Consider the following 27,818-nt stretch of genomic DNA (forward strand, 5'->3'; position numbering starts at 1 on the left):
TCCCCATTGGCTGAGTGGTAAAGAATCCTCCGCAATGCAGGAGACAAGTATTCGATCCCTGGGTTGGGAAGATCCTCTGGAGAAGGAAATGACAATGCACTCCAGTATTCTTGCCTGGATAATCCCATGGACAGAGGAGCCTGGTGGTTATAATCCATGGAGTCACAAAGAGTTGGACACAACTGAGCGACTAATCAACAACAAAAACAGCAACAGCAAACCGTTAGATCACAGGCTGATAACATAGTGGAACTAGTTTATGAAGTTAGGTTCCTGGGACAGGATAGACCCATATATTAGACTTAAACTCATCATGATTTGTTATATAAAGTTATTGTTGTCATTCAATGACTTAACATATCCAAACTATGAGATAAAAAACTATTTTATAGTGGGCTTCTTTGTACTGTTTGGTACATATTTCTGAAGGCAACATATATGATTCTTTGAGAAAAATCTTAAAGATAATTCTAGATTTTGTGGATTATGCTCGGTATTGATGGGTCATGGAAGTTTTCTGTCTCTTCCTTTCCTCTCTTGTCTATAGTTTGATGTTTTATTGTCCTTTACTCTTATAGGCAGATGGGCAGAAGCAAGAGTAAGTCATTGCAATGTGATGCTTTCCATCTGCTCTGATTAAAAGTTTGATATGTTTCATAATGCAGTTAGAATTATAGCTTGGCAGAAACAGCATTTGAGGGTTAACTTTGAATTTTAGCAATCTGAGTTATCAGGCAAATTTTCCGATTAATTAAAAAGCTATAGTGAGGATGAAGCACATGCTCTTTTATTTAGCTTTGTAAGTCCAGCACCTCACAGAGTACTTGGTACATACTCAGAACTCAGTAACTATTCCTTAAAAAGTAAATAGTTCATTACATGGTCTCTTTCTTCTGCCCTTCAATTGTTAATTTTATTATTGTAACAAGATGTCAATTAGAAGAAGATCCCCAATGTCAGCAAAGGGTTCTTTTAAAAAGGAATCATTTCATTTAGATTTAATACCTTTTTTTTTATTAGTTCATTCATTGATTAATTCATGTGATACATGAATGTTATTTGATAAATGCTTATTGAATGTCTCTTGTGTGCCTGCTATCGGGGATATGAGGTAAACTAGTTGGACAAGATTCCTGCTGTCATGGTAATGTAAACTCACGGAGTCTACATTCTAACTGGGGAGAGAGACGGTCTTCAGAGGAAGGAGTAAATAAAGACTATCACTTTAGATCAGGTGGCTCTGAAGCATGTAAGATGATGGAGTAGAGAGTAACTGGTCTGGGTGGTTAGAGAAGGCTGCTCTGAGGACGTGACGTTTGAGTTGAGATAAGAGAGCTAGGAGTAATGGATTCAGGTAGAAGGAACACAAGTAAAGAATGGAAAGGAAACAGACTTGAAGTGTTTGAAGGGCATCAGAGTGGGCAGTGTGGCTGAATCTTGGCGAGCAAAGGGAAGCGTGGCAGGAGATGAGGATGGGGACACAAGTGAGATCACATCATAGGGCCTATGGAGCACAGGAAGGAATTCTGATGTTAGTTTTTTTTGCAGTGGAAGCCACCTGAATATTTCAAGCATTCGCACAAAGAGATGTGATATGATATGATATATATGTATATGTGTTGTGTGTGTGTATGTGTGCTAAGTCAATTCAGTTGTGTCAGACTCTTTGTGACCCCATAGACTATAGTCCACCAGGCTCCCATGTCCATGGGATTCTCCTGGCAAGAATGCTGGAGTATTGCCATGCCCACCTCCAGGGAATCTTCCTGACCCAGCATCTCTTACATCTCCTGCATTGGTAGGCAGGTTTCTTTACCACTGGCACCACCTTGGAAGCCTATATTTATCAATTTGGCTGCTTTGTAAAGAATGGATTGACGGATTGTAGAGTGGAAGCAGGGAGATAGGTTATGAGGCTTTTTCTGGTGTCCAGGAGAAAGGCCCTGGAATTTTGGATGGGTGCCATGGTACTGGAATTGGAGAGGAGTGGATAGACTTAGAATATATTTTGAAAGTAGAGCTGATAGGATTTGCTGATGGATTAGATGTAGATGGATAAAGGGAAGGGAAGAATAGAGGATGACTTCTATGCTTTTGGCTTGAGCAACTGGATGGAGTGTGGCAACATTTACTGGCATGGGAATAATGAAGGAATAACAGGTTTTGGAGTGATGAAAGCCAGAGTGAATCATAGGTATGTAGTGATGTGAAAAAGTATAACTTTTTATGAATGTAATCATGCCTCTGGAAGTCTCTGCTGATGGTTCCATTCTCTTTATAGGACATTGCTAAATGGAGTCCTCTTTCCTGTATAGACATGAGAGGCCTGCTGTGGCACACCGAGCTGCTTAGAAGTGGTAGCCCTCCTCTGCCAAGAGGCAGCATTCACTCTTCTCTCAACCTGAATTTTTATGTTCCACTTTGTTTCTCTCAGTTGTGATAGTATAGTTGGTCTAATCTGGCCATACTTTTTCATGGGATCCATGCTGTTGGTCAGCTGGAGTTAGTTTGAAATAGTTGGGGTTGGGTACCGCATTCTTTGACTGGGCCCATGGACTCAAAAGAGGAATTTTCAGAGGGTGCTGTGCTCCTGAACCTCAGCCTTGCCAGTGTGGAATTGGCAGGCAACTCTGCAAAAATGGTAAAGGACTCTGTGTATCCTTCTGTGACCCCTTTCTTCTCTAATACAAGGGTAACCCAACCCTAAATCATTCATTAGGGCTGAGTAGTACTACAGCATATGTATGATCTTTTTTTTTTTCATTCATTTTCTTATTTTTCCTACTGAAACAACAGCCAGGTTGTTTCTAATTTTTTTCTGCTATAAATATCTCTTTCCCAACATTCCTCCTAACTTCCAAGCCTAACCTAGAAACTCACAAATTTATTATGATAATCAGTTCAGTTCAGTTCAGTCACTCAGTTGTGTCCGGTTCTTTGTGACCCCATGAATCGCAGCACGCCATGCCTCCCTGTCCATCACCAACTCCCGGAGTCAATCCAAACTCATGTCCATCGAGTCAGTGATGCCATCCAGCCATCTCATCCTCTGTCGTCCCCTTCTCCTCCTGCCCCCAATCCCTCCCAGCATCAGAGTCTTTTCCAATGAGTCAACTCTTTGCATGAGGTAGCCAAAGTACTGGAGTTTCAGCTTCAACATCCGTCCTTCCAATGAACACCCAAGACTGATCTCCTTTAGGATGGACTGGTTGGATCTCCTTGTAGTCCAAGGGACTCTCAAGAGTCTTCTCCAATACCACAGTTCAAAAGCATCAATTCTTTGGTGCTCAGCTTTCTTCAACAGTCCAACTCTCACATCCATACATGACTACTGGAAAAACCATAGCCTTGACTAGACAGACCTTTGTTGGCAAAGGTCTGCTTTTTAATATGCTATCTAGGTTGGTCATAACTTTCCTTCCAAGGAGTAAACACCTTTTAATTTCATGGCTGCAGTCACCATCTGCAGTGATTTTGGAGCCCCCCAAAATAAAGTCTGACACTGTTTCCACTGTTTCCCCAACTACTTCTCATGAAGTGATGGGACAAGATGCCATCTTTGTTTTCTGAATGTTGAGCTTTAAGCCAGCTTTTGCACTCTCCTCTTTCACTTTCATCAAGAGGCTTTTTAGCTCCTCTTTACTTTTTCCCATAAGGGTGGTGTCATCTGCATATCTGAGGTTATTGATATTTCTCCTGGCAATCTTGATTCCAGCTTATGCTTCTTCCAGCCCAGTGTTTCTCATGATGTACTCTGCATATAAGTTAAATAAGCAGGGTGACAATATACAGCCTTGATGTACTCCTTTTCCTATTTGGAACCAGTCTTTTGTTCCATGTCCAGTTCTAACTGTTGCTTCCTGACCTGCATATAGGTTTCTCAAGAGGCAGGTCAGGTGGTCTGATATTCCCATCTCTTTCAGAATTTTCCACAGTTTATTGTGATCCACACAGTCAAAGGCTTTGGCATAGTCAATAAAGCAGAAATAGATGTTTTTCTGGAACTCTCTTGCTTTTTCGATGATCCAACGGATGCTGGCAATTTGATCTCTGGTTCCTCTGCCTTTCCTAAAACCAGCTTGAATACCTGCAAGTTCATGGTTCACGTATTGCTGAAGCCTGGTTTGGAGAATTTTGAGCATTACTTTACTATCGTGTGAGATGAGTGCAATTGTGCGGTAGTTTGAGCATTCTTTGGCATTGCCTTTCTTTTGGATTGGAATGAAAACTGACCTTTTCCAGTCCTGTGGCCACTGCTGAGTTTTCCAAATTTGCTGGTATATTGAGTGCAGCACTTTCACAGCATCATCTTTCAGGATTTGAAATACAAACTAGCAAATATCTCCTTATGATTATGCATTGCGTGTTAGTCGCTCAGTCATGTCCAACTCTTTGCAACCTCACAGACTATAGCCCTCCAGCTCCTCTGTTCATGGAATTCTCCAGGCAAGAATACTGGAGTGGGTAGCCATTCCCTTCTCCAGAGGATCTTCCCAACTTAGGGATCGAACACAGGTCTCCTACATTGCAGGTGGATTCTTTACCATCTGAGCCACCAGGGAAGCCTTGATTATGCATTAGCTGTGGGGAAATGCTGGAAAATTCCTTTCCTGAAAAATGAATTTTGGTAAAGAGAGGTGGAAAAGTGGTTCACTGAAACTGCCATTGTTCAGTCTTCCTAAATTATCATTAAAACAATTCCTCAGGCACCAGCCACAGAGGTCTCTGCTGCCATCTGGCCTTTCAGGTTTGGCTTTGACAATGACGGATGGTCTAGTCTAGAAAGATCAGCTCAACTGCTCAATCAAACGGGTAAGTTGTACTGAAATTAATTTCAGGCTTTGAGAAACTATTATTGTTACTTTCATTTTGTGCAAGATCATAAGTAACAGGAGGAGGATTTGCTGGGTCTTAGACTAATCTCTTAAAAAGGCTTTACTTTGATGGGTGGCTACCACCAGGTAGGATGGGAGGATGAAGCTTCTGTAACCACATCTGTGTTTGCTTGAAAGCAATTAGTGATTCTGGGACAAGGTCTCATTCCGGGTGTCTGCAGGAGAGTCTTGTCATGCCTTTGCTCTTGGAAATGCCCCTGCTGGGGGCTCCTGTCCCTTGGTAACCTGCTGTTGAGGACCAGAAAACCGTCAGATTAAAAGGCAGAATGGGGTGCAGTGATGCTTATTTGCAAAGCAAATTGCTTTCAAGAGACTGAGGGCCAGTTTTACTTGTTTCCATTCCCTGAGGCGCTCATCTTTGGATGTTGCTGCTAAGTCGCTTTAGTCCTGTCTTTAGTTGCTTTAGATTCTGTGCGACCCCATAGACGGCAGCTCACCAGGCTCCATGGTCCCTGGGATTCTCCAGGCAAGAACACTGGAGTGGGTTGCCATTTCCTTCTCCAATGCATGAAAGTGAAAAGTGAAAAGTGAAAGTGAAGTCGTTCAGTCGTGTCTGACTCTTGGCGACCCCAGAGGCTGCAGCCTACCAGGCTCCTCCGCCCATGGAATTTTCCAGGCAAGCATACTGGAGTGGGTTGCCATTGCCTTCTCCGATCTTTGGATGAAGCCTCCTTTAAAATATATGGGTGTTTGGCTCTTAGATCAACTAGAGGTCTCTTGCGTGGAGTTATTCCTAAAGATAAGCTTGTCTTCTGAGAAATAGCTGAGGGTTTGTATGATTCTAATGCTGTTAAGAAATTTATTGGGCCCTTAATCATTTAGTACTGATTACAGGCTTCTGCAGCACATCCAACCAGGCTATCTGAATCAATTCACCTCTGTGTCAGTACCATGGAAGTGTTTGCCCAGGAATAAAACACTATTGTATACTATATTGTTTCCGAACATAAATTAGATATTTGAGAAAGGCATTAAGCATATTTGAAATTTTGGAAAAGATGTGAATATTTGAAAATTTAGCAAAGTTATGTTTTGATCTTTTCCCCCATTTCCACAAGGTGTCCCATGCATTCTAAATATGGTAAGTATGTTTTTAGCTCAGATTTGAGCCAGTTCACCTTAGTAACTCATTAGGAATTACTTGGTTTTTTGATCTATGACTAAAGGTTTGGGATTACAAGAATCAAGTTTTGATAACTGTTTTTACATTGCTGTGGTTAATCACCACGTCCATTTTTTCCCTGCTGAACAGGTGCAGATTTCATAACAATTTTGGAGAGTGATGCTTCTAAGCCCTATATTGGAAACAATGATTTGACCATGTGGTTAGGGGAGAAGTTGGGTTTCTACACCGACTTTGGTCCGAGTGCACGGGATCACACTTGGGGGTGAGTGTACCTTGATAATGAATCCTGCACTTATAAAAGACTAGTCAGCATAAGCTTGGAGTGGACAGTTGATATTGTTATGCTTTATCCCTAGGAGTATGTCCCAGTGATGCTTCTTGGGGGATGAGGAGGTGCTGAAGATAGGCATATTCCATCATTGTTTCAGTAGCCTCTCTGTTGCTGGATATTTTCTGTTCTTCACTATTATAAACCATTCCACGTAGGAGCTGAGGTTACAGCACTAAACGTGTCTGCCCCACATGCCGTCCTCATGGAGCTTACATTCCCATGTGATGAGACAGAAAATAATCATGTACACACAGAAATATATAAGATAATTTGAGATAGTGGTGAGTGCTATGTAGAAAAGGAGAGTGGCAGGGTAGGCAGGGCAGTGGGCGATGATGCTGAAGGCAGCGTGGTCAGGAGGGGTCTCTCTGCCCACCCCACGATGGGGAGGACTAGCACCAGCTGTGGGAGGAGCCAGTGTGGACTCGAGGCAGATCACGTGTGGTGTGCCTGAGCACGGGGGTTAGGGGGAACTAGTTAAAAAGGAGGTCAGGAGTAGGCCCTTGGTCTTACAGGGTCCATAAGCCATGCTTAGCACTGACTTAACTCAGTTTTGATGGAAAACCACTGGAGGATTTTAAACATGGAAGCGGTCTGAGCTGGTATACGTGTGTGGAAGATCATTCCAGCTGTTCCTAGAAGAACAGATTTTTGGGGGCAAGAGTGGGAGCAGGGAGACAGGTGATGAAGTAGAGGTGCTAACACAGGTGAGAAATGACGGTGGGAGCTGTGGAGATGGAGAAGAGGGCACACTCAGGAGCTCTTTCGGAGCAGAGCTGACAGGAATTCCTGATTTGGGAGGTTTGGGGGGGGTTTGTGTTTGATTTTTTTTTTTTTTTGGTCAAGCTTGTGAGATCTTAGTTCCCTGACTAGAGATCAAACCCAGACCTATAGCAGTGAGAGAACCATGTCCTAACGCTGGACCATCAGGGAATTCCCAGGGCTTCCTGGTGGTTTAGATGTCAGGAAGTGACAAGGACAGCACCTGGGTTTTTTACCTGAGTCCCTGATACGAGATGATGCCATTTAATGGGACAGGAATGACCAGGTGAACAGCAGGATTGTGCTAAGTTCGAGATGCCCTGGGACAGTCAAGTGATGTCCAGTAGGCAGTTGTGGGCAGCTTGGAGGGCCGAGTTGGACAGCAGAAGCTGGGCAGGTGCATTCAGGATCATCACTGTAGAGATGGTTCTGTGAGAGAAACTTCACGAGGGGCCACACAGACTGTGTGTGAAGCCGGGGAAGAGAAGCCGGCTGAGGTCTGAGCTCTGGTCGCCCTTTCCATGTGTATTTCTCTGACTTAGAGTGAGGTGGGACATGTTTTCCTATCTTTATCGGACCATTTGTAATTTCTAATTTTGTAAATTGCTGCTCTGAGTCCTGGCTGGCAGGATTGTGCATTCCTATATGTGTTGATTAACGTTAGAATTGTTTATGCAGATCAGTTGCCAGAGGAATAATGCAAGTAAGATGGAGTGTGTCCATTTGTGTGGCCCTAATCCCGCCCTTTTCGTGTCTCCAGGGCACTTATGAGACAGAGTTGACAGTGTTGTGCCTGGTGGCACAGTGAGACATGCTGAATGGTCCTCTTGCAGTGACTCGTTCTACAGAAGGTCCCATCCATCTTCGCCATACTGTTGTTCTCAATGCCCCTCGTGAAATGCTTGAAGTGTGAGCATCCCTAAGAACACATATTCTTAGTTCTGTTGGCATGAGATGGTGGGACCAATAGTGATGCACACGTTTCTTTCCATTCAAATGCAGGATTATGGTTTTGTCAAGATACCCAATTGTGAAATCGGAGCATCACCTTCTTCCGTCGCCAGAGGGCGAAATTGCACCAGCCATCACGCTGACTGTCAACGTTTCCAACAAACCGGTGGATTTTGTTGTGACCCACTTTGGCAATCACGAGTGGGTTTCTTTGGTTTTTCTCGTAGTGCACAAATGCCAAAAAATATTATTAACACATTACATTGATTTCCATGCATTGACCTTTCTTATTTTTTTTTTTTTTTAAATTATTATTCTCAGAGTGGTTTTCTGGGTTTGTTTTTTGGGTGTTTTTTTTTGGTTTTAAAAATCAGGCATACAAGAAGTTCCCTGATGGCCTAATGGTTAGGATTCCGGACTTTCACCTCTGGGGCCTGAGTTCAGTCCCTGGTCTGGGAACTGAGATCTCACAAGTTTGCACGGTGTGGCCAAAAAAAAGGAAAAAAAAAAAAAAATCAAGCACAGAAACGTTTGAGATGCCTGCAGTCCTTAACGGTGTACAAGACAGCGGTGATGGCCATGTTAGCCAGCAGTGACTGAGCAGGCACTGTGCTAAGCGCACTGTTGTATTTAATCTACATATTGTATAACAGTACATAGTCCCGTTTAACAGAGAAACTAAACTGAGAGGTTAGATGACTTATCCAACCAGGGTCACACACGCAGGAATCAGGTAGACCTAACTCAGAGCCTGCAAGTGCTTGAAACCCATGGTAAACCAGACTACAGAAAGATGGAATTCCATTTTTCTAAGGATTACTCCAGTTGGAAGTACCAGAGGGATTTGAGGTACTAAAGGACATTCCTTTACCTGTCATGTCTCCAGTCAGATGAGAGGTAGGCAGAGGAATCTGGCAGGGAGATCAACGTCTCTTTTGATTCTGATAAACCTATTTGGACAACACAGCTTAAGTGTGCCCACATGGACCTGCTAATACATCCATCCCTCCAGTAATACATGATGCCAGCTCCCCCAAAGCAGCAGAACCGTGAGGCAAGGACAGAGTCCGCCCTGTCACACTCTCCCTTAGTGAAGAGAATAACACAAGAAAACTCCCTGTTGGCAAACTGGCAGGTTCCAAGAAGAGATAGGAAGGGTTTGAGACAAGCGTTCTTAGTTCATTCTTCCAAACTTGATTTATTAGAAAAATCCTCCCAAGAAGTAAAGGATAAGAGAGAGAGAGAGAGAGGCCAAGATGGTTTTCTAAGTTGGTTCCCCTCCAAGGAGACATGAGGAATGGGGAATGAGTTTTATCTACAAAGAATAACATTCACAACCAGTGGCTTAGCACTGAATAAATCACAAATAATGCCAACATTGTTATTAAAGCCAAGATAAAAGTATATAATTTATATTCTACCATACTGAACATCTGGAGAAGGAAATGGCAACTCCAGTATTATCGCCTGGAGAATCCCATGGACAGAGGAGCCTGGCAGGCTATAGTCCATGGGGTTGCAAACAGGCAGACACGACAGAGTGACTAACAACAATACTGAACATTCTTTAATAGTCACTGAAAACATACATGCGAAGTGCTTAGTGCTATAAAATATGGCAAATGGGCGTTGTCTATCTGCATGACACAAAAGGCCACAGAGCTTTACAGTGACACAGAGAACATTGGAAAACAACAAACAAAGGTAGCAGCCAGATTTGTTTTGTTTGGATGAAACTTACAGTACAGCAGAGGGCTACCCTGGTGGCTCAGTGCCAATGTAGGCGATGTGGGTTTGGTCCCTGGGTCAGGAATATCTCCTGGAGAAGGAAATGGCAAACCGTTCCAGTGTTCTTGCCTGGGAAATTGCATGAACAAAGGAGCCTGGCAGGCTACAGTCCATGGGTCCCCAAAGAATCAGACACGACTTAGAGACTAAAACAACAATAGTACAAAAAACCCGAATATTGTTGTATTGTAAGTTTCACCTAAACAAGGTGAGCATGTCTGCTATCCTCACTTCCTATCGCCTTTCTTTTTCTCACAGTGTTATGTGCATCTGTGAAAGTACACTTGACTATTTTCTGAAATAAAGTCAGAGCATAAATAATATAAGCCAGCCATTCAAATGTGATTAATGGGGACTGTTTGCTAATTGGACTCTTGCTGGTCTTCTTAGAAATGAGAAGGTGTTTGGAGCATGGATGGTATAGACAGTCCATATCTCTGTAAAAAACTGTTTAAAGAAATGCCTTCTGTTTCTCCTAGCAATTTTCATGTCACAAGTATAGGCATTCAGCAATCACTCCACTGAGCTTAAATTGCAGTTGAATTGGGTTTATCTTTTGAAAAATAGGCATTTTTGTGTTTAAAGCTGGCAAGGTCTCAACCTAAGAAATAGTTGAACACACTCCTTCCCCTTTTCCCTTTGCTTTCCCCCCGCTGTCTCCTTTAATCCTTCTGACCTCCTCTGAAATGTGAAGAATAGACTTGAGACGGAAGAGAAAACGAAAAGACAGCCCTCAAATTGTTTGGAAAAGAGCACAGAAGAACTACCTTTTCTAACTCTATTAACCATCTATTTAAATCTCTGTAACTAACAATATACCTCTGCTTGCTAGCTTACTCTCGTGATTTAATAATGATGACAACAACAGAGGTAATGATAAGAACAAACATCTATTGCGGAGCTGTCACTTCAGGGAGGGAAGTGGTCTGGTTAAATGGCAAAGAACAGGAAACTCCAGAACCTGAAATCAGACAATCTGGTCTGAATCCTAATTCAAGGTATATCCGTCACCAAATTTGTTAACTACCAAGTCTCAGTTTTCTTTCTAAATTAGGAGCAATAATCCTACCTATTTCAGAGGATTCTTGTGGGAATGAAATAGGATATATTTATGAATAGTTTTATCATGAAAAGTATATGACTAGAGTCACTGCTCAGTTAATACTGGCCATTCTTATGAAACTAAATTGGACACCTCTAAATGTGTGGTACCTTGGGCAGCTTAAAAGATTATTTATCAAACACAAATCAAGCATCTGTCATGTCCCAAGCACAGTGCTCGGTGCAGTCTTTTCCCTTAGAGCCTTGGCTCTTGTCCATGCCCAAGTGACACGAGAAAGTTCACACTTCAAATAGTTTGTAAAGTCATCATTACATATTTCTGTTTGCCACTGTTTTCTATAACACTACATAAAATTTTTTATTCTGAATAAATATTTAAGGATTTCACTTTCTAGTGATTATGGCTTATAAACATGAAATCAGATTAATATTAAGAATGAATTACAAAATGCTTATGCATGTTATCAGCTGATTCAGTGGGATTTCTAAAATTACCGACTATACAAATGTTTTTACAACCAATTAACAGAAAACAGTGGCATTCCTTAATTATTTAGGTATACACCATAACTAAAATTGGTATTATTTTAGGTAATTAATTGAGTCACCACTTAATTATTGTGTGTTTTTCCTCCCCTATAACAGGCAGAAATGTACAAGGAAGAACAAATGTACAAACCCATACAGAACCTGTAGTCTGTAGTTATAGTTTTTGTTCTGTTGTAAGGTAAACTCAGTGAGTTATATTTCTCTTGTCTCTGAAGATCAGATAAAATCAGTTTTTTTCAGCCCACATTATAGGGCTATTGGGCTGATTATACATCAACAGATAAGGAAATATAAAACATGCATTCAGTCGCCCTCTGTTTCTCCCTCTCTCCTAGTCCCTCCTCCTTCTTCCTTTATACCTATATATACATACACATTTTAATTATTATCAGTGGATGAAATTTATCTCCTGAGAAAATGTAAAACCAAATTCATAGATTATTTTCTAGTGATATATTGCTAAAACATATTTGAATGAAAACTCTATCTGTGGAGCAGTAACTTTGGTAGGCTCTAGACTTGATTTGAATCCCGGCTGCGGGTGTGAAAGGAACAGAATTCATTGCAGACCTAATGAAGGGACTACTTACAAAGATGTTGGAAGGATCAGGGGAACAGGTAAGAGACGCTAAGGTACTCAAACACTAGTTAACAGTGGAGAATCATTACGATACTTAGGGCTGAAGGGACAGAGAGATATTGTGTTCCCAGAGCCCTCTTTGATCTTGAATCAGAAAAGGGCCACCAGGCATGAAGAATGCAGCTCCTGGAGAAGAAATATCCCAACTTCTCTCTCTTCCTTACCTGTTCATCTCCTGCTGGTGCCTTCACTTGACCAGACCTCACTGGTAATTAGCAGACAAGGGAGCCCATGAGATGAAATCTGCTGGGATCAGCCTCCAGGGTATAGAGAAGAGTTGGCAATGGATCTGGGCAAAGATGTTCAACAAATGGTCATTCTTTTCACTCTTCTACTTCTTGAGACATCTTTTGATAGTGCTCAGCTGTCTGTGCATAAGAATGGATAAGTTTAGACCTGTCTTCTACTTCAGTGAGTTTTCTCCAATCTTCTCAGTCCTTGGTGATCTCTATCTTCCTTTCCCACTGCTGTTTCTTAACAGTGATGTATTAGCTGTCTCCTGCTTTCCAGGTGGCTCAGTGGTAAAGAATCTTCCTGCCAATGTAGGAGCCACAGGAGACATGGGGTCAATCCCTGGGTTGGGAAGATCCCCTGGATTCTTGCTGGGCTAATCCCATGGACAGAGCAGCCTGGCAGGCTATACAGTCCATGGAGTCGCAAAGAGTCGGACATGACTGAGCAACTGAGTGTGCACATTAGCTGTCTTATTCTCTAAATGCCTGTGTTGGTCTGCTGCCTGTTTGTGCTTGGATCCATTCCTGCTTCATCTCCCTTCCAGCTACAGATTGCTGGAAACCACATTTCCCATAGTCTGTTGCCTTCTGGCTTCTGAATAGGTTGAGCCAATGTAATGCACTAATGCAAGGCTGGAGGGTTGGAGGAGGGGAGGAGATAGAGTATTTCTCATTCCCTCTCTCTGCTTTCTTTGTTGTCTCTGGCAGCAGCTGAGTCTCCACTGTGGCTCCAACTCCTCCTTCAATGGTAGCAGATTCTTCTAAGTAGCCTTCTCCATAGTACCATTTCGTATCAGCTAGTACCAGCTTGTGGATTCTGGGAATATCATCTCTTCCTGTTGTCCCTCTGGCCCTCGAGGTGGTAGTCATTTCTCACTCAACTCCAGTTGCCTCACTGAGTCCTATTTGGCTTCCTGTCACCTAGTAGCCAATCCCCTATATTAAATTCACTTTGTTTGAAATGCCTAGAGTGGTTTCACTTTTCCTCTCTGGATCATACCAACTGTGATGTCCCTATTTTTCCCCACACTGATGATAACCCCCCGAAAGCTTGAGGTACTTGCCTGATTGTCAGTTACACGCTTAGAGTGCTCAACATAATAAAAGCCGCTGCTTAGCTAGTGTTTGACCAGGAGAGCTGTGGAGGCTTTTAGAAAGTGTTCAGTTGAAAGAGTTGAGTAGGTTAACAAACCTGGTGTGTTCTGTGAATATTAGGATTCTCCCTCTTACTCCTGATTTTTTTAAACTACTAATCTTTAGCTCTAATACCAATGACCAGGTCTTAAGATTATTAATATAATTTCCTCTGATGAAAAGTTGAACAAATGCTGCTTTTAGTTATTTAGATCTACTCGATTCCAAATGATCTGTGGGGAAAGGTTATATCATTCTTAGTCAAAATTTTACCAGCTGCTCAGTTGAAGCACAATAGCTGTCTTGCTCATTTGCATAACAGTCAAAGCTGTGGTTTTTCCAGTAGTCATGTATGGATGTGAGAGTTGGACCGTAAAGAAAGCTGAGCACCAAAGAATTGATGCTTTTGAACTGTGGTGTTGGAGAAGACTCTTGAGAGTCCCTTGGACTGCAAGGAATCCAACCAGTCCATTCTAAAGGAACTCAGTCCTGGGTGTTCATTGGAAGGACTGATGCTGAAGCTGAAACTCCAGTACTTTGGCCACCTGATGCATAGAACTGACTACTTGGAAAAGACCCTGATGCTGGGAAAGATTGAAGGCAAAAGGATAATGGGATGACAGAGGATGACATGGTTGGATGGCATCACCAACTCGATAAACATGAGTTTGAGCAAGCTCCAGGAGTTGGTGATGGACAGGGAAGCCTGGTGTGCTACAGTCCATGAGGTTGCAAAGAGTCAGACATGACTGGGCGACAACTGAACTGAAGTTAATGTGTCCTAATACGAATTATTCTGGGTTTGCACACTGTTTGAAGATATTATTTGGGAACTTAGGTACCTAGTATTTTTTTAAATTGTTTTTCACATGCAATAAAAAGGTATATTTTGGCATTTTTTCAGAGATGACCTCGACAGGAAACTTCAAGCTATTGCTGTTTCAAAACTACTGAAAAATAGCTCTGAGCAAGTGATATTTCTGGGATATATCACATCAGCACCTGGTTCCAGAGATTATCTACAGCTCATTAAACACGGCAATGTGAAGGTAACACAACCTTATTAGGTGTTCTGGTTTCTTAAATAAAGTGATGTTTCTTCAGGTTGCAAAAAACCCAACCCAACATTTTAATATGTATCTTGATTATCTAACTGCTGCATGGAAAACTACCAAAACATACTGGCTTTAAAAAGCATTCATCTCTCTGCTCATGAATCTGCAAATTGGACAAGACCCAGTGGGGATAGCTCATGTCTGCGGCACACAGAGAGATGGCTCAACTGAGGACTGGAGGAGCCCTTTTGCAGATGACTCATAAGGGGCAAGTTGGTGGGGCTTTTGACGAGGAGCTCAGCTCTGGCTTTGGACTCAGAGTCCTGGTTCTTTTCTATAGCCTTCTTGGGCTTCTTTCTTGCATGATGGCTGAGTGCTAAAAGTGAGTCCCAAGAGACCCAGGAAGAAGCTGTAGTGTCTTGTATGACCTTGTAAGTCATATAGGATCATGTCTCTCATCATCACAAGCTTGCTCACATTCAAGTGAACAAAACATAAACCCCATCTCTTGGTGAGGTGAGTGTCAAATTCACATAAGAATATTACATGGAAGGTGGATTACTGTAGCCATGTTTAGAAAATACAATCTGCCACATTGTGCAAGTTAATCATGATGAGGGTAGAAGATAATATGTCATATAGAGAGGCTGGCTGATCAGTGTCACTAAATGACACTGAGTTTGTCCTTATCTGTTCAGGTCCCAAATGGTTGAATTTGTTGGTGTATCCAGATATAATCATGCTCTGGGAAACTGACAGTTAAATCCTTGAGATATATATACACTAGAATATTAAATGCAGCATTTTATTTTTATTTATTTTTTTAAAAATAGCAATGGATCTTTTAAAAAAAAATTATTTTTGTGGCTGCACTGGGTCTTAGTTGTAGCACTTGGGATCTTTGATCTTTGCTGTGACGTGTGGAATCTAGTTCTCTAACCAGGAATCGAACTGGGACCTCCTGCATTGGGAGCGAGGCGTCTTAGCCACTGGATCACCAGGAAAGTCCCAAGTGCATTAATTTATAATGAGAAATGTAATTGTTATATTTAGTTAAGCCCTATGTACATTTCTTGGTCCTTTACATGTCTCTTTTTAGTTCATTGTCTTGAGAGAATATCTGCAAACAAAAAGGCTTATCCATCAAGTGCGTAGAGAGACAGGTGAGAGAGTATGGCATGATGAGAGTTTTCTGTATGTGAGAAAACAGAATGACAGTGGCTTAAATAAGAGGTATGTTTCTCTATGTGAATGTCTGGGCAGGTGATTTACTGCAAGTATGGTACTAGGGGGTATTGAGAACGTGCTCCTTCTATTTTGTGGCTCCACATTACAAGGGCTCCACTCCCAAGTTTGCTTCATGTTCCAAGATGGCCACATCCTTGTTCTAGTTAGCAAGATAGAGGAAGGGATAAGGGGCCAGGAGCATATACAAGTTATCTCTAAGACAAACTCCAACACTCATACTTACATTTTGTTGATTAGAATTTAGTCATTGGCCATATCTCACTGTTCAGGAAATTGAGAGATGCAGTGTGCGTGCGTGTGTGCTAAGTCGCTTCAGTGGTGTCCGAGTCTGTGTGACCCTGTGGACTGTAGTCCCCTAGGCTCCTCTGTCCATGGGGATTCTCCAGGCAAGAATATTGCAGTGGGTTTCCGTGTCCTCCTCCAGGGGATCTTTCTGACTCAGATCAAACCCTCGTCTCTTACATCTCCTGCATTGGCAGGTGGGTTCTTCACCACTGGTGCCGCCTGGGAAGCCTGAGAGATGCAATATTTAATTTTTTTCTTTTTTTGTAATTGAAATATAGTTTATTTACAATGTTGTGTGAGATTGCTTCTCTTGTTTAAATTTTCTTCGTTGGAATATACTTGCTTTACAATGTTGTGTTGGTTTCTGCTGTACAGTGAAGTGAATCAGTCATATGCATACATATATCCCCTCTCTCTTGGACCTCCCTCCTAATCTACCCCCATCCCACCCATCTAGGTCATCATAGAGCACCGAGATGTGCTGCAATATTGAATCTTGATACTCTTAAACCTAGCTAAAAACCATACAACTTTGGAACGGGGCAAGGCAGATATTAGGGAGATGAGTTAATCTCTGTCCTAGTGTAAGGCAGAAGTGGAGTCAAGGTGGACTCCTAATTTTGGCTTTGGTCAGAGGGAGGGTTTATGATGGTGACACATTATTATAGAGAACCCGTAAGGAAGGAGAGGTTTGCAAAGAAGATGGGTTCAGGTATGGCCTGAGTTGAACAATCTGTGGGATATTAGGGGAGATGTCTACTAGGCAGCTGAATATATGGATCTGGAACTAAGAAGGAAAGTCAGGATCAGAAATATAGATTAAGGAGTTGTCATTGTCTAGTTGATTATTCCAATTGTGGGAGGGGACATTGTTGCTTACAGAGTTAAGAGACTTGCAAAAGGAAGACCAAAGAAAATCCCTGATAGAGTCACCTTTAGTGTGGCTCTCATGAGGGTAATGGGTGAAGGAAGAGAAGGGAGAGATTATCTCAGAAAAGAGATTAAGTAGAGATCAGAAGAGTAAGAGGAACATCTGAAGAGTGTGGAGTCACAGGGGCTGCATTAGCTATTTATCACTGTATCACTGTGAAAGCTACAAGCCTTAGTGGCTTAAAAAGAACAGTTGACCTAATAACCTTGTGACTCTGTGGGTCTGCAGAATGGTGTTCTGTTCTTGCCTGGGTTCACTTGTTAGCTGGTGTCCGTGGCTGGGGGTTCTGACATGTCCCCCACTCACTTATCTGGGCCTTGGTTCCCGGTGCTGGGTGCTGTCTGCTGGCTGGGCCTCTCTCTCCATGTAATCTCCTCATACACTAGCCTACCTGGTGTCACATTTACCAGCTTTGTGACCTTGGGGCAAGTTATTTAACCTTTCTGGTTAACCATCTATAAAGTAGGGATAATAACACCTATCATGGGGTTGTCATGAGGATGTAAGATAAGATAATGTCTAAAAAGCCCTCAGCTTTGTATATAGGATGCACTCAGTAAGGGGTAGCTATATATTTGTATTATGTACGTCTGGCTGTATGTATAAAATCATATTAGATAAACGTGTAAGTATATGGTCTATAAAGTACAGGAGAATATTAGACAAGATGATATTTGGCAAGTTTAAGAAAAAATTGATTGTATCCTAGTAAGAGAGGGAATGTGTGTGTGTGTGTGCAGGGAAGAGGAATTTTATTTTATTTTAATTTAATACTCTATTGGGTTCCACTGTCATGGTCAGAAGCTGTGTCAAGATTGGCAGCAGATTCTTATATAACTTTTTCTATTAGGAACTTTATTAATGCAGAGGGGAATTTTAATCATAAATGCTTGAGTGAATAGATATTCCTCTTTAAGAAATGAGTATTTAAATTCTGCAGTCTTAAAATTTGAGAGCATCTTTTAAAAAAAACTAGTAAAATAAAAAGATAATAAAACATTCCTAATTGATTATTCCCACTACATACAGGTAAATAGCTAAATTTTTATCTCTTCCCAAGGCAAGCCAGAGCAATACTTTTAAATTTTATTTGCTTTTTTCATCATTAAAATATTAAAAGAAAAATTTTTTTTTGCCCTGCTGTATGCCATGTGGAACTTCCCCAACCAGAGATTGAACCTGTGCCTCCTGCAGTGGAAATGCAGAGTCTTAACCATTGGACCACCAGGGAAATCCAATTTAAATTTAATTTTAAAAATTTATTACAAATTTTCTATGTATACAAAAGTCATATTGTGTGTGTGTGATATGTGAATAATAGTAAAGATTAATTAACAAGAATCCACAGTTCCCTGGTGGTCTAGTGGTTAGGATTCCAGGCTTTCACTGCTGTGGCCCAGGGATTCAACCCCTGGTCAGGAACTGAGATCTCACAAGCCACACAGAGGGGCCAAAGAAGAAAAAACTAGCATTTATGTGTCCACTACCAAGCTGAAGAAAAAAATTTAGAAATACATAATAAATTATGTGTATTCTTTTAGTCATTTAAAAATATATTTTAATTATATTTTAATAGTAAAATTTAGTCAAAATAGTAAAAAGTCAGGTATATTTTTTAAAAGATGAAAATGAAGGTTTCTTTAGTATAAAAGCTCCATGTTTAGAGTTTTCCTAACATATAATAACAACAAATGCTTATGTTCTGACTTTCTATTGAAAAGTAATGCTGGTCTCAAGCTTTCTACATCAAAGAGACTCATGATTACTCCCAAAATGTGTGTTTTTCCAATGAGTCCATTTAACGAATACAGACTGAACTCTTGCCAGATGCCAGGCTTCATGCTAAGCACCACGGAGCCAAGGTGATTAAGAGGCTCTCTGCTCAGGCAGGGGAGAGTGGAGACTATAAACAGTTGAGCAGAATGGTGTAGCTGGTGGACCTACAGGACTACACAGGATGACCGGGGAGCCATGTGATCAGTTCTGCTCGGGATGCGAGACTCGGGAAGCTGTGGGAAGCCAGGTGCTGTGTAGTAATTCCCGATTTACTTGCTTATCTCCCTCTCTAGACCACCTTCCTGTTTTACTAGGGGCTAGAAGGGGAAAAGTTAGGTGTTTTGGAAGTATCTGTAGAATGAATAAACAATTTGGACCTTAAAACATCAGTAGGAGTCAGGTGGAGAAAATAGCATGTACAAAGAAAGGCATGTTTATTACTGCATCTCACACATTTCCCTGGCAATTCAAAATAGAGCACTGTTTTTAATGCTTTAAACATTCTCTTCTCTCTCCATCATTAGGATATTGACAGCACAGATCAAGACAGATGGTGTGAATACATTATGTATCGAGGGCTGATCAGGTAAGCATAGGTGTTTGAGAGTTGTTTTTCTGAATCTGTTATTACTGTGATCTTTTGGGTCTATCCTGGAAAGAAAAACTTTAGGGAAGCAATTAATTAATTTTGTTACTTTTCATAAACATTGATTTGGTTAGTTACCCAATTTAACATTTTTTTCAGGGCATGGCCTAATGATTTAAGAAAGAGTAAATGGCTAAGCAAATCAACTTCAATTATACAAAAAGGATACTGTGTAAGCTGTTAAGCATGATAATTGTTAACTGTCAGAACATGTTAGGAATGGCACCAGTTTTAACTGTATGACATGGTAGAGACAGCATGAAGCCTGGGCTTGAATTCCAGCTTTGTGGACTTCTGATCATTAATCTTGGGTAAGGTGGGGTCACTGCCATGTTGTGGTGAGCTCTCTAGGTAGATTATATTTTTTAAAAAAGATTACCCCATATAAAAAAGTGAGCATTATCCATATATGTAAAATTCCAAAATAGTACAGCTGAAAAATCTCAGAATTCAAGCATGTAACTGTAAATCTGTTTTGAAGGCAGTGTTTCTTTAAACAAAGCAAAGGGCAGTTTAATACCAAAAGAAAAAGACTGATATCTCAGATTGAAAATACTACTTCTGTTTAAATTCATATTAAAGTGGTTGCTTTAATGAGGGTATTAGAGTCTCTAGAAAGCAGTTTATGATTTAGATTGAAATAGGTATAAGTTCAAAATGTAAAAATTGTTCGTTGCCAAGTAACAGGGGCATTTGTAGTACCAGTGCCCATTATAAGTAATGACTGGGCTCTGTTTGTACGTTTGTGGCCCAAAACCTTCTTTTTTTCCTCCTTGGGAGAGTGGGATGGCAATATTTTTGGACATATATATACATACATATGGCTTCCCAGGTGGCACAGTGGTAAACAATCTGCCTGCCAATGCAGGAGACTCTAGAGACATGGGTTCAATCCCTGGTTCAGGAAGATCCCCTGGAGTAGGACATGGCAACCCACTCGAGTATTCTTGCCTGGAAAATTCCATGGACAGAGGAGCCTAGCGAACTACAGTCCATGGGGTGGCAAAGAGTCGGACATGACTGAGCGACTGAGCGCAATGCGCGTGCACACACACACACATGCTTATAGTGACTATGACTGCGAGAGACGGTATCTTGATCTGCTCAGGTTGCCATAACAGAAATACAATGGACTGGGTGTCTTTAGCAACAGAAGTCAGTTTTCGTATGGTTTTGGGGACAGAGGGAAAGAGCATGCATGTTCTGTGATATCTCTTCCTTTTGCTGTTGTTTCGTCACCAAGTTGTGTCCAGCTCTTTGGGACCCCATAGACTGTAGCCCGCCGGGCTCCTCTGTCCATGAGATTTCCCAGGCAGGAATACTGGAGTGGGTTGCCATTTTCTTCTCCAGGGGAGCTTCCTGACCCAGGGATTGAACCCACATCTCTTGCATTGACAGGTGCATTCTTTACCACCAAGCTACCAGGGAAGCCGATACTCTTCCTATAAGGACACTAATCCTACTGGATCAGGGACCTACACCACCTAATTTAACTTAATTACTTCCTTAGAGGTCCAAATGTGGCTGCACAGGGGAGAGGGTGGGTTTAGGGCTTCAACACATGAATTTGGGGGGAGGAGACACAAACATTTAGTCTGTAACAGATGGGAAGGTAATTTTGAAAATGTCAAAATTAATGCAGTTAGGGACTACTGTTATTCAGTTTCTGTCCAGGAAACCAATTCTATAAACTTTACCTGGATCATCTAATTCAATGCCCTGCTCTCAGTAGGCACTTAATAAATACTTACTGGACAACAATGAAAGACTCTGTGCTTTGGTAGAAGATTTAGATTGTCAGGTTCCTTATCTTCAATGGCTTTTTGAAGGCAGAATCTATGAAATGGGTTAAACTTTGATCTTAGAGATTTGGGAAATAAATGACCTAGATTTACTAGAGAGAGTGACGTTGAATTACAGGGAACTACACAGAATTGGGACCTGAGCTTTTAGACAAATGCATTAACCTGTCAGACAGCTCAGAGCCACATCTGATGCTGAGGCTGTGCTTCTCTCATCTGCTGTGGTGGGCAGGCTTGCTTCTCCACTTGTTCCAGCTCTGGGTTTCTGTCTCTATTCTGGATGGAGCTACAGGTTTTAAGTTTTCCTCCCTCTGCCACTGTGGCCCAAGCCCCTGCTGGTCTTTCATCTAAATTACCTCTGTGCCCTTCTAACTGGTCTCTCTTCTTTGACTGTTACCCTGATGTCTGCTCTCTACACCATAGCCACTGCATCTCTGCACAATGCCTCATCTCCGTCTCAGAGAAACTCTGAAGTCTGTTAGGAAGGCTTTGCATCATCTGCTACCCCATGCAAACTCAGGTTCCCCTTACGCACTCCATTCCAGTCACTGTGGAGCTGGTTCTCAGAAAAGCCAAGTACATTTGACCTCAGCACCTTTGCATTTGCTGTTCCCGTTCCCAAGAACACCCTTCCTCCAATACCTGTGTGGCTTGCTCCCTCACTTCATTCAGCTTTTTGCTCAAATGTCACTTTGTCAGAGAGGTATGCTCTGACCATTCATTATAGAATAACAGCATTTGCCACCTAGCGTTTTCTGTACTCTGTCCTCTGCTTGTTATCCCACAGTATTTGGGTACTTATCACCATACATATATACATATATTTGTCCTCCTCAATTAGAATGGAAACTCTATGAGGGCAAGAAATTTGTTTTAGTCACTGGTTGTTTCCAATACCTAGAACAATGCCTCCATGTAGTAGGGGCTTGAAATACATTTGTTCTTTGAATAATGAACAAATGAATGTATTTGTTCTTTGAATAAAAGTCAGACTGAAGCTGACTTTTAAAGAGGCAAACTATAAATAAAATTAATTCTTGGCTGTTCATGGTTCCCCCATTTTTCCATCTGAGCTTCTGATAACTCTTTGGATAACATCTACAAAGTGCTTTGAAATTCCTGGAGAACTGAAAGCTTGAAGCAAAAGCAGGATGTACATTTTTTTCCCAGACATTAAAAATGTGCAGTTTTTCAGACGTTGTTGTTCAATTGCTAAGTCATGTCTGACTGTTTGTGACCCCAAGGCCTGCAAGCACTCCAGGCTTCCCTGTCCTTCACCATCTCCCAGAGCTTGCTCACACTCATATGCACTAAGTCAGTGATGCCATCCAACCATCTCATCTTCTGTAGCCCCTTCTACTCATACCCTCAAATTTTCCCAGCATTGGGGTCTTTTCCAATGAGTTGGCTCTTTGCATCAGGTGGCCCAAGTATTGTAGCTTCAGCTTTAGCATCAGTCCTTCCAATGAATATTCAGAGTTGATTTCCTTTAGGATTGACTGGTTTGATCTCCTTACTGTTTAAGAGACTCTCAAAGAGTCTTCTCCAGCACCACAGTTCGAAAGCATCAATTCTTTGGCAGTCCAGTTCTTTGGACCACCATAAGGAAGGCTGAGCGCCGAAGAATTGATGCTTTCAGCCATTAAAAGTCTTTTCTTTAGACGTTTAATTGTGAATGAAAATGTGCATGTGATCTTTGTAGTTTTTTTTTAAGGTAAAAAAGAATTTAGGACTATGCTTCTAAATTCTGGAGGATTTTGCTCCTAAATTCTCCAGGAATTCTGGAGAATTCCTGCTACTGACACAAAACAATTATGTGAGAGGCAATTTGTATATATAGAATATTCGTTAGTTACTATAAAAAAGTAGAGTAAGGTTGCCAATTATGTTAATTAAATCTATGAGCATGTTCTTTATTCATTTACATCATAAAAGAAATATTTTGGTAAACATTTAGAGTAATAAATCCAGTTCATTCTAGTGATATACAGAGTTAGAAATGGGAAACTGACTTATTAGTGAAGGTATTATCTGCCAGATCTCATCAGATTTCAGTATGATGGTAAAATCTTTACAAACCATTTCTGTTTCTGCCACAGATTGGGTTATGCAAGAATCTCCCACGCTGAACTGAGTGACTCTGAAATTCAGGTAGCTAAATTTAGGATTCCTGATGACCCAATTAATTATAGAGACAACCAGAAAGTGGTCACAGACCATAGGGAAGTTCCAGAGAAAATTCACTTCAATCCCAGGTGAGTGAGTTCCTTTATGTGAACTAGAGCTATGAGCTCATGCATCCCCTCTAGGGACCTAAATAGTACCTCACAGTGAGCTACCGATTAGATTCTAGAGGTTTATTCACATAAGGAGCTCCTGGTAAACTTTATAACATCTCACTTGGGCTGAAGTTATGGTCCCTGCTCTCTGAGACAGAGAAGCGTGCTGAAGTCCCAGCCTCAGGCACAAAACAACCACATGGTACCATACTATCACCACTGTAACAGCTAATGTGAAAGTGTTGCTGCGTCCCAGACCCTCTTCTAGGTGTGTCGTGTGTTATCTCCATAATCCTCATTGGACCGGTATTCTTGTTATGCCCGTTTTGGAGGTAAGGAAGCTCAGGCTGAGGAACGTAATAGAACTGCACCAGGGTTACGTGGCTAGTCAGTGACAGAGCCAACAGACGGGAAGGAGGCCTGTTGGCATCACTGGGTGCTGTGATTCTCAGTGGTGGCTGCACTGACACTCACCTGGAGAGCTTTTAATAACTCCCTCTGCCTGGTCCCACCCCAGACCAATTCATTAGAACTTCTTGATGATACCTGGGCTTTGGGTTTAAAAGAAACACCTTTGCAGGTTATTCTAATGTGCAATTAAGATTGCGACTATGGAGAATGGATCATTCATTTCCATTACAGATATTCCACCCTGTGAAACATATTGGGTGCCGTTTAGTTTTAAATAGAGGTTATCTGAGAAACTTGTTTGCAGAAAAACATGTGGTTTGGAGTAAGTACTTTGTGCTTCTCCCATGACTGGGTAATGAGAGGCAATATCTGTCTTAAAGCAGGCTCAGAATGAATCATATATTCAATACATTGTTAGTATTATTTGACATTTCTACTACTTTTACCAGTTAATAGCTATAGAAACATCTCAGACCTCATTTTGTATGGGGAAAAATGACATTTAGGTATTCTCTTTTTTTCCCTGGTCTCTCCTTACAACAAGACACAACTGTACGATAGTGTAGGCAGGGAATTTAAGGAGAGCTCTAGCCCAGTCTGGATTTGCTTCCGTCGCTGTATTTGACCTTGCCCTTTGTAACTGCAATGTGCTTGTGAAGAGCATGGGCCCGGAGTGAAGCTGCCCAGTTGCGAGCCTCAGTCATTTCAGTAAACAGCTGGGCAACTGTGGACAAGTTGCTTAACCTCTCAGAACTTCAAATCTCATTTGCAAAATGGGAAAAACAGTAGTGCCTGACTCTTGAGGTTTTTTGAGCTTTGAATGACACACAAAGTTCCTAAAATAGTGCCTGGTAAATGCTTCAGAGCCAGTAGCTGCAATGGCGGCAACAATATTTGTAGCAGTAACAGTAGGAGTGAAATAGAAATCTTCCCTCCTTTTGTTGACTGGGTGAAAGCTGCTCAGTCCTGTCCGTATCTTTGTGACCCCATGGACTATACAGTCCATGGAATTCTCCAGGCCAGAATAGTGAAGTGGGTAGCCTTTCTCTTCTCCAGGGGATCTTCCCAACCCAGGGATTGAACCCAGGTTTCCTGCATCGCAGGTGGATTCTTTACCAGCTGAGCCACCAGGGAAGCCCAAGAATACTGGAGTGGGTAGCCTATCCCTTCTCCAGCAGATCTTCCTGATCCAGGAATCAAACCTGGGTCTACTGCATTGCAGAAGGATTCTTTACCAACTGAGCTATCAGGGAAGCCCTTTGTTGACTGAGATGACTTCTTAAATGGAAGCTCAAAGATCTGGGAAGAAAACAAAATTTTCCTGTTTCCTTATTCTCATATTAGGAGTGCTGAGAAGTCCAAATAAAGTGTTTTTGGCTAATCACAACTGCAGATTGGTCCAAGCCGACTGTGAAAGGGTTTGATCTGCTTTCTCACTCAGTTTAATTATGAAAATAACAGAAGCATAAGTAGAAGGCCTGCTTTAAGATTTCTTGTTATAAAAATGTGTACATATGAAAATTTATAAAATAGAAATAGCCAAAGAATACCAAGTTTAAAAAAATCCCATTCCTTAAATCAGCAAATAGCCATTGAGCATCATGATGCCAGTACCATGTCAGCATCAAGATGTGCTGGAAACTGGGGACAGAGTGGTGAATAAGACCACATATTTGTCCTGTGGAGCTTATGTTCTAGGGGGAAATCAGCAATTCAAAGATTATCACTGGTAATATTTTTGGATACATCTTTGCTTTTTTATATGCATATGTATCTATATATATCACACAAATATATATGTATATGTATCTATATTGGCTTCCTGGTGGCTCAGACTGTGAAGAATCTGCCTGCAATGAAGGAGAAGTGGGTTTGATCTCCGGAATAAGGAAGATCCCCTGGAGAAGGGAATGGCTACCCAGTCCAGTATTCTTGCTTGGAGAGTTCCATGGGCAGAGAAGCCTGGAAGGCTATAGTCCATGGGGTCACAGAGTTGGAAATGACTAATGTTTTGACTTTTTGTGTATCTATATATCACCCAACTTTGTAAATTTATGAAACATACATGTGTGTATGTGTTCATTCTATTTGTTAATCTAATTTTTTTCATCCAAATAGTATATGAACTTCCTTCTATAAAAAAGTACTCTTCTGAAGATATTTTTAATGATTGCATAATATTCCACTATATGGCTATACCAAACTTAGTTAACCAATTGGGTTTTTGTACCTTTAGTCTTTCATTATTACAGAAAGTCTTCAAGGGACTCTCTACATCTTTGGGTATATCCTTGATTACTTCCTTTCTACTTGGTCTAGTTGTGGAATAGCAAAAAGGTTATGCAAAATTTTATTTTATTTTTTTTTTTATTTTTTTAAAAAATACAAGTCTCGGCTTGAGGGCCGATGGCCTAATCAATCCGCTGACTGCACTGTGGGGAGGAGGAAAGAGTCGGCAACAATGGCCGCTCCACTCCACTCCCACTCGGTCGCAGGCTCCAGCAAAATCTGCAAAATTTTAATATCTCTTATTTTTGTTTTGTGATGTCAAAGTATACAGATCTCCTATCTCCTACATTATTGAGGTTATTTGGATATTGCAATCACTGATGAAGAAAAGGGAGTCATGGCTTCCTTTCCAGTGCCTTTTGTATTTCATCATACCAACCAGAGCTATATAATTACCTAAATATTCATTGGTAAAGTAAATCATTAATTTGTAGAACCTGAGTACTGTAGACTTCAAAGTTGCAAATGTATCAAAATAGATTTTATAGATCCATACATGTAACATGAATAACTTCCTTTCAACTGTAAAATGGATATTATTCCAACTGAGCATTGGGAGAAAATCCAGACTTATTTTTCATAAATATTATCAGCCAATAATTCTTAAACAGTTGTGTTTGTGGACTGATACGTAATCATGGAATGAGGACTTTGAAGGTTAAACTTAATATGCCTTTTCCAGAGGCATGAATCCTTTTTTCCCCCTATTCATTTGCTGTTTTATAAATTAATCACATCTCTGCAGGTTTTATGATAGATAAGTAAGCCACAATAGATTATGGTTGAAATTTTACATAAGAACCTAACTTTTGGATAGTGTTTACTTATGGATTACTTTTTTTTTTTAGATTTGGATCCTACAAAGAGGGGCACAACTTTGAGAACAATCATCATTTCCATATGAGCACTCCCAAATACTTTCTATAAACCATTTAAAACAAGAATTCACTGACTGAATAGGCCCAAGGAAAAGAAAACTATTATAAGAAGAAGAGATGAACTCAAGTGGGAAGATACACACAAAAAACACCCTCAATTTTGGAAAAATACAGTATCTACCCAGTGGGAAATTCTGTCAGTATAATGTATGTGCTAAGTCGCTTCAGTTGTGACCAACTCTTTGCAACCCCATGGACCGTAGCCTGCCAGCCTCCTCTGGCCAGGCAAGAATACTGGAGTGGGTTGCCATGCCCTCCTCCAGGGGATCTTCCCAACCCAGGGACTGAACCTGAATATCTTATGTGTCCTGCAATGGCAGGCGGGTTCTTTACCACTAGCACCACCTGGAAGCCTGTCGATATAATATATGTTGCTAAATACAAGCATTTTTCCAAATTGTTTTTCTTAATTTTTTAAATAAAAAAATAGAATGTGGGGTAATCTAAGAAAGTTTTACTGTGAGAGAGAGAATAACAAAAATGTCTTAAGTTTTTAATCCTTAAAAATAGGAAATGGATTTTTTTTTTTTAATGAGCTGGAAGGATTACTTACAAAAATCAAGCAGCCTTAAATCCCTCTTGGGACAAAGCAGGGGGAAAATCTTTAAAGATTAAGTCTAATTGTTAGAAGAATACTGTGTACATACAGCTGCTGAGTCAGCAGCTGCAGCATGCCTATCGCCATCC

The 27,818-nt window shown here is 41.1% G+C and overlaps 1 protein-coding gene across 3 annotated transcripts in view; it reads left to right on the forward strand.

The window, feature by feature from the left end:
* CWH43 (cell wall biogenesis 43 C-terminal homolog) overlaps positions 1 to 27,528 on the forward strand; it is a 52,598-nt gene extending 25,070 nt beyond the window's left edge. For 2 of the 3 annotated variants that reach the window (XM_027544479.1, XM_027544481.1), the window contains 7 exons: positions 4,707 to 4,812; positions 6,148 to 6,283; positions 8,117 to 8,266; positions 14,376 to 14,520; positions 19,291 to 19,352; positions 23,314 to 23,469; positions 27,042 to 27,528. In XM_027544479.1, coding sequence (XP_027400280.1) covers positions 4,707 to 4,812; positions 6,148 to 6,283; positions 8,117 to 8,266; positions 14,376 to 14,520; positions 19,291 to 19,352; positions 23,314 to 23,469; positions 27,042 to 27,120 — 834 coding nt within the window. In that variant the 3' untranslated portion in view covers positions 27,121 to 27,528. The remainder of the gene's footprint in view (positions 1 to 4,706; positions 4,813 to 6,147; positions 6,284 to 8,116; positions 8,267 to 14,375; positions 14,521 to 19,290; positions 19,353 to 23,313; positions 23,470 to 27,041) is intronic. The other variant, XM_027544480.1, reaches the window with a different exon arrangement.
* The last annotated feature ends 290 nt before the right edge of the window (positions 27,529 to 27,818 follow it).

This window comes from Bos indicus x Bos taurus, chromosome 6 (assembly GCF_003369695.1).
Source record: "Bos indicus x Bos taurus breed Angus x Brahman F1 hybrid chromosome 6, Bos_hybrid_MaternalHap_v2.0, whole genome shotgun sequence".
NCBI lineage: Eukaryota > Metazoa > Chordata > Mammalia > Artiodactyla > Bovidae > Bos > Bos indicus x Bos taurus.